The sequence below is a fragment of the Montipora capricornis genome, chromosome 8 (genome assembly GCF_036669925.1).
Source record: "Montipora capricornis isolate CH-2021 chromosome 8, ASM3666992v2, whole genome shotgun sequence".
In the NCBI taxonomy this organism is placed as follows: domain Eukaryota; kingdom Metazoa; phylum Cnidaria; class Anthozoa; order Scleractinia; family Acroporidae; genus Montipora; species Montipora capricornis.
Genome location: NC_090890.1, coordinates 37831735 through 37839234, shown reverse-complemented (window position 1 = coordinate 37839234; position 7500 = coordinate 37831735). Strand labels below are relative to the sequence as shown.

Here is a 7500-nt window from a genome sequence, read left to right as displayed (position 1 = left end):
TCATAACCAGTCCCTCGATTAACTATGCTGCAAGAGACCAAATCGGCTAACTCGATGTTGTACCCAATAGACCAATTTCGATATATTAAAATTCAGTCCTAAACAAAAGATATCATCTCGAGGCTCTGGGGAATAAATATAAGGATTTGTATGAGTTTATTTCCCAGAGCCTCGAGATGATGCCTTTTGTTTTTAACTGAATTTTAATAAATCGAAATTGGTCTATTCAAATCACCCTGGTTTAAGATTCTTTGTGTAAATATTGCATATGCCATCATTATAATGTAGCATTCCCAGTTAAATGATATGGAAATACCTACAACAAAACGTTTTATTCCCAAAGGGTTTGAATTGGTAGCAAAGACAATATGCAGCCCACTACACTAGGCAGGCATTCTCAGTGTTGTGGTCCATCGCTGCCAGTGCATAATTTTGAGCAAATGAAGCAACAAAAACAAAAATTGTTCAAAAGGTGGATAACGCTAATCCAACGGATAAACACTTGCAAAACCAATTGAGTTGTCCAGTGAATAGTGATTTATCCACCCTTGGGACAACTGGGGCCTGGTCATGGTGCCATACAGATCAAACATTCACACCAACTAGGAAAGTGAAGTGAATGACAGAACCAAATAAGAACAGCTTGTGGCAAAAACTGTAACTTTCACCAATGCATGTGCATTTTTCAATGACCACTTTGTGGTTCTCTCAAAAATACAAGCATTTCATTTTGTAAAGACCAAGCCTGATCAAATATCTTTTTTGGTGTTTCTTAGGAGCTGTTGACACATGGTGGACTGCAAGCACTCTTTCTTTTGCTCTAAAATTTGCTGAAACAAATGAGAACTTTCGAAATGAATGAAACTGCGGGTCGCAAATACGGCGGGGGCGTTGCCCTCTAACCAACGCCCACAGTATTTGCGACCCACAGCTTCAGCAAAAGAGAGACTGGTCGCAGTCTATTGACATGGTGGAAGGAACATGCTGCCACTTAAAAGATCCTATGATGGTGGTTCATAAAAGGCGGCATATGTTTTCTGACCACTTAGACATGATTTCCTTTGCAGAGAGGTACTGTAAGAAGATCCCATTTCCTTTGAGGTTTGAGTTCCACCCGCTAGACATTAGGCTTGAGCAAAGGTCTACGTATTGGAGTGATCCTTTTTAGTGTGTGTGTTTTTATTGGTATGTTTAAGTGCTTATACATGTATCAGATATGAATGGCTACAACTCTTCTCTATACCTCATCTCCTCCAATGTGGAACCATTTTGCATCAGGATGCAGCTCTAAAACCTGGTCAATGAGTTCAAGAACCATGGGCACAGACTCTGTGCAAAGTAATGTGGAGAAAATGTGGAGGTAAAATCGAATTGCAAAGGAAATATGCAGAAAATAATCATAGTCACACATTTACTAATTCGATCTAGTAATTACCACTAGCTCTCCTCACAATACTAGTGGGAGGCACAGTGGCCTCATGGTTAGTGCACTCGACTCCGGATTGAGTGGTCCGGGTTCGGGTCCTGGCCGGGTACATTGTGTTGTGTTCTTGGGTAAGACACTTTACTCTCACGGTGCCTCTCTCCACCCAGGTGTATAAATGGGTACCGGTGAATTTAATGCTGGGGGTAACCCTGCTATTTGACTAGTATCCCATCCAGGGGGGAGTAGAAATACTCATAGTCGTTTCATAAGCCGAGTACCAAAACCAGAGATAAGCGCCGGCCTGATGGGCCTCTCTAGGCTCGTAATAGAGACTCCTCACAATACCGATTCAGATAAACCCGTGCCACAGCAAAGGAAAGCATTATCAGCAAAGGATGTCACTTCAAACAGCTGGGCAAAAAGGAAGAGGCTGAGAATCTCAATCACCTGCAAGAGGGGACTGGCTTTAAAAGGAAAAAAATGTCTTAGTAGAAAAGCATCAAGAAGTACAAGAAGAAGCGTGAATCTTTTGGCCATACTCCTGCTAAGTTTGAAAGCGAAGTGATGCAATTTTCAGGAGAAAAAACGCATGGTGCTGGAGCCGTTCAAAAAATTAGCTTCCACCCTTGTCCTTCTATTGAGAGGCACAATAAACAGTGAACTCGAAATCTTCAAAATCGCTCAAAATACCACTCCTGAGGCAAAAGAACAACAGTACACCACAGGTAAGGTAATACAACGTTTAGTGTTAGTTCATGCACATATTCATCGATATATTGCTGCAGAAGAAGCAAATGGTGAATCCAATACATTTACTATAAAATTACAAACGGTTACGGAAACAGATTGTGCAGGTTCCCTGTGGTGAAACAGAACAGAATAAAGAATGAAAAAAGTGGCACAGTGATAAATGGGTCAATTCTTTGAAAGCATGCAAATAAAGAGGAATTATGCACCTGAAATTACGGTACGCCATTTTGTCAAAAAACTTCAAGTGGAAAAGGAAATTATTGTAACATTATACATAACTGTGTGGGTGCTCTTTCATGGGCCTTATGCTCAGGTTAAATTAGTATGCACCTATAGTTGTGATTGACACATTCAATTATTATTGTAACTTGGTAAATGAACCAATGTACAACATAGCTTTTATGGCATTTAATTATAATTATTATTTTAGTAATAAAATTAGCTAATGACTGTCTCCTGGCCCACCTGAAATACAAAACTGTCAAACTCACCTTTGTTATTTGGACATAATGAATTTGTGAAGTGTTCTGTTTCCCGAAGATGTGAAAACTCTTTTTGTTTCAAGACAAACTTGACAAATGAGAAAATAAAAGAAACAGTCACACTGAGGTCAGGGCACTGAGAGTTGGTTGCATTAAGCATGCTTGGTGTTAACCATTAGTTAAGTCCTTTTTAATAGCCTATGGGCTGTGATCATAGTAGTTATCATGGGTAGGGCTACGTAACCATGATTTGAGATTTCAACACAGGGCCACCAGCCAAGGCCTGTGATGGAAATGGTTAATTAAGTACATAGTTTAAGGTAGCTCTGTAGGTACATGTCAATTGAACAATCCACATTCAATGAGTTGAAGCTAATGTGAATAAGAAAAAAAGAACCATGAATTAAAGAGGGCAGTGCAGTAGAGTGTCAGACCATGCAGTCTGAAATTCCTGTGTTCTTGTTCCATCCTGACCTTTTTTGACTTAAAAGTTGTTCTAGCTCCCCACTGGTGACTTTAAAGTTGTTCTAGCTTCCCATTGGTCGCAACATGTTTTTGTTCTGGTACATGTACTAGTTCCCATTCAATGTCTTGCAAAAAATAATGACCAAGATTTATTTTATTGAACCTAAAGGCTTGTGACGGGAGTGGTCAATTAGGCACTGAGTATTACCTTCATTCCAGTTGTCATGAAATACTTTTAACATTGGATTAAAAACAGAAATGGCCAGCCAGACACGTCAGTTTGCAAAGAAAGTGCAACAATTTGAAGGAAAACTTGCACGATAATCCCTCACATTTTTCTGGAGAGGTATATATTATCTTCGAAGTGTGTTCATTTGAAGGGTGCCGTAGAATTAGTCCTTCAAAATGCCTGGTCTGGCCAGTCAGTTCTGTCATTAAACTGGAAAGCATGCTAAGACAACAAGTACAGTGAAATAAGCATTACAAAATCTTGATTACCCTACCTCGAGATGGCCAAATGTCTGCACAAGTGGAATCACCATCAACTCGGCCTCACTGGCAGCTTCTAGAAACTGCTTGATTTCCCCTTGGCTGAAAGGTTAAATCATGTACTATAATATTTACATCAGGTAGTTTCAAGAATACTTCTTGAGATTAAAATTACTAGACAAGTAATCACATTTTCAAGAAATCACCTCTGAAAGTGTTTATTATTCACCTTCTAACATGAGCCACAAAAATACAAATAAATCTTCTTCATTTACTAAAGCCAAATGATCTTACTGTATATATTACAACCCTGTAAATTGACCTCATAATAACCTTGGGTTAAGGAGAGTACGCAAGGAAATCCACAGACTGAGGAATTTAACATATGCTTTTGGATAAATTAATATAAATTAGAACAAAGGGCAACCGGTACTTATTTCGGTCCATATCATTGTTAATGTAATTGCAATGGCTGTTTCTTGAGTACCTGATTTATACACACAATGGCCCAAGCTACATGTATGACACTACAAATCCTCTTTTATTTGCTCAATTTAAGTCAACATTAAATAGGTACAGCTGAGGGCTATCCGAGATTTTGTACCATAAAGCGAAGTAGAGTATTGCTCCTCCAGGCCCCTGGAAGCGATGCAAGTGAATCATAGGGTTAACCCAGGAGTACAACTGTATGTTGCCAGTAGCCATAATAATTATACATGTACTTGGATGGAGAGAGATGAGGTAGGACAAAGTTTGTTGTCTAACGAAACAACATGGTGAAAGAACCACTAGCCTTGAGACCCATGCCCATCAGGATTGGCAGTCTCGTAAACCATTATGTCACCGTTCTTCTAGAAAGTTGCTCTTGATATGGAATCGTGCACGAAAGAGATGACCATCATGCACTCCCTTATCCTATCCTCTTTCCTAAAAGAGCTTTAATTTAACTCTTTCACTCCCAAGAGTGACACTTATAGATTTTACTCTGTCTCACGCCAGAAGATTTTACTCATCAATGGGGAACCCCACAGGAGTGAAAGGGTTAACAACAGCTAGATTCACTCAAAAACTATGTCCCCATTAACCCTTTCACTCCCAAGAGTGACACTTATAGATTTTACTCTGTCTCACGCCAGTAGATTTTACTCTGTCTAATGGGGAACCCCACAGGAGTGAAAGGGTTAAGAGTGTAGGGACACCAATTGAAACTGGATATACAGAAGACTTACCTATAAGGCTTTTGACCTTGTAAAACTTCAAATTTTTCTTTATAGGGAAACATATCCTCATACTCCAAAAGTACGCCACTGGCTCCCCATTTCTTGAAGTCACCTAAGATCTGTTCAGATGATAAAAAGAGAGACAGCGATTGTGCAAAACAACTAGAATCTCCAGATTATAGTCATTGAGTCATACAATAATAAATTATCACTGTTACAATTAGTATTTATTGTTACACTATATCTTTTCCTTTTTTTAACACTCCACCAGTAAACTAGTTTAATGATAATAACAATGACAATGGCAATGACATAATTATGACTCTGACACTGACACACACACTGACACACACACTGACACTGGCAATATGTCACTGACAACAACGGTATTTGACAATGACACTGATACTGACACTGACAGTAATACTGACAATGACACTGACATTAATACCGACACTGACACTGACAGTAATACTGACAATGACACTGAGACTAATACTGACAATGACAATGATACTGATACTGACACTGTCACACTGACACTGACAGTAATACTGAAAATGGTAAAGGTAAGGTAAAGTCTGCTTACGAGCCTAGAAGGCCCATCAGGCCGGCGCTTATCTCCGGTTTCTGTAGCATGAAGCGACTAGGAGTATTTCTACTCCCCCTGGATGGGATGCCAGTCCATCGCAGGGTTACCCCCGGCATTAAATTCGCCGGTACCCATTTATACACCTGGGTGGAGAGAGGCACCGTGATAGTAAAGTGTCTTGCCCAAGAACACAACACAATGTCCCCGGCGAGGACCCGAACCCGGACCACTCGATCCGGAGTCGAGCGCACTAACCATGAGGCCACCGCACCTCCAATACTGACAATGACACTGACAGTAATACTGACACTGACACTGACAGTAATACTGACACTGACACTGACACTGACAGTAATACTGACAACGACACTGACAATGATACTGATACTGACACTGACACTGACAATGACACTGATACTGACTCTGACAGTGTTACTGTTAATGATAATGATAATAATAATGATAATGATAACAAGTGCCCCATTAGTGCCCAAGGACCATGGCTGATCCCAATACCCTAGTCAAACTTCAACAAAGAAAAATTTCTCGTCATGAGTTTTTTCAATCTCAAGATATGGGGCAAAATTGAAGCATTATTTATCTGCAATGGACGTTCTATGCACAACACCATTCCCTCAAACACCTGCCATTGTCAGCAGTTTCTTTCAATGTCTACTGCAGGCTCATGTTTTGTTTTGTTTTGTTAAACCTCTTGCAACACAATACAGTGCGATTACCCCTGATTACATTTCATTATACACAGTCTGCAACTAAAATTTGTCAACTTGCAACTACATTTATTTTAATTGATGAAATGGTATATGAAATGAATCATATATGAACTGCGGATATGAAATCAAGTGAGGCTTAATGATCTTTGCAGTTATGAGCGCAATTTTTGCAATTGCGTAGAGAAGCCTGAAAAATTCAGGACCCCGTTGAAGTCCTGAATTTTTCAGGCTTCTCTACGCAATTGCAAAAATTGCGCTCATAACTGCGAAGATCATAGCCTCACTTGATTACATTTATTTTGGATCTTGTTGCAAAAATTTCGACTGGAATTTTTTTATAATGTTGAGCCCTATTACATGTATGTAGAATGACAAGTGTGAGAAATGAAATTATTGGTTGAAAGGCCAGTGTTCTCAACGCTCCGCCACATTGCAGCTTATTTAAAGATAATGATTAACAATTTTTTAAAAAGTATTTAATTAAAATGACACTAATACACATACCTTAATCAGATAATCCATCCTTGGTGGAGCCCCTTTGAGATCCAAATGAACAAGTTTGTGACCCCCAAATCTGGTAACAAATCATGGTGAGATCTAATTATTAAAATCCTGACTAATGAATGGTTACCTGAATTGTACCTTTCCAACAAACTCTTACTTCCTTTTGTCTAATTCCATCCTGTTGGTTTTTGTGTTAATTCTCTTTGCTTCTGACAGTTCTTGTTTGAGATTATCTATGGTCAAATAAGCCTTTTTAAGTTCTGTCTCTGCCTCCTTAATTGTTTTGACCTTGACTTTGGAGATGAAAAAAAAAAGATCATAATTGTTATTGATTTATGTATTTCTTTACAATTATATATATATATATATATACAGTATATATGTGGAGGTAGAGTCAACCTTGGCGTAAAGTGCTCAATGCTGTGGTAGCAGAGCTCAGACAAAGTATACATAAGTTGAAGGATTAACCCTTTCACTCCCAAGAGTGACACATAGATTTTACTCTGTCTAACGCCAGACGATTTTACTTGTCAATGGGGAACCCCACAGGAGTGAAAGGGTTAACAACAGTTAGATTCACTCAAAAACTATGTCCCCATTAACCCTTTCACTCCCAAGAGTGACACTTATAGATTTTAAAAGAACTGTGTCCTCATGCATGCCAGTGGTCAAAACTCTGAAGCTGACAAAAACCATTCGAAAAAAAAAAATCTTGTAAAAAGGAGTTTCAATTCGACTCATCCTTGTTGGGAGAATCCGCAAAACTCATGGATGACGCAAAAAATTGAAAATACACTGTAAAGGTGCTTCAAAAAAATTAAACATGTCAACAAAAGTGCCT

General features: G+C 39.0%; 1 protein-coding gene across 2 annotated transcripts in view; it reads right to left on the bottom strand.

Moving 5' to 3' along the window:
- The window catches only part of LOC138014409 (hexosaminidase D-like), a 36275-nt gene that overhangs the window by 27328 nt on the left and 1447 nt on the right, over positions 1 to 7500 (bottom strand). For both annotated transcript variants that reach the window (XM_068861471.1, XM_068861472.1), the window contains exons 2-7: positions 6817 to 6952; positions 6660 to 6729; positions 4842 to 4951; positions 3627 to 3714; positions 2668 to 2746; positions 1244 to 1329 (exon numbers count right to left, since the gene is read on the bottom strand). In XM_068861471.1, coding sequence (XP_068717572.1) covers positions 1244 to 1329; positions 2668 to 2746; positions 3627 to 3714; positions 4842 to 4951; positions 6660 to 6729; positions 6817 to 6952 — 569 coding nt within the window. The remainder of the gene's footprint in view (positions 1 to 1243; positions 1330 to 2667; positions 2747 to 3626; positions 3715 to 4841; positions 4952 to 6659; positions 6730 to 6816; positions 6953 to 7500) is intronic.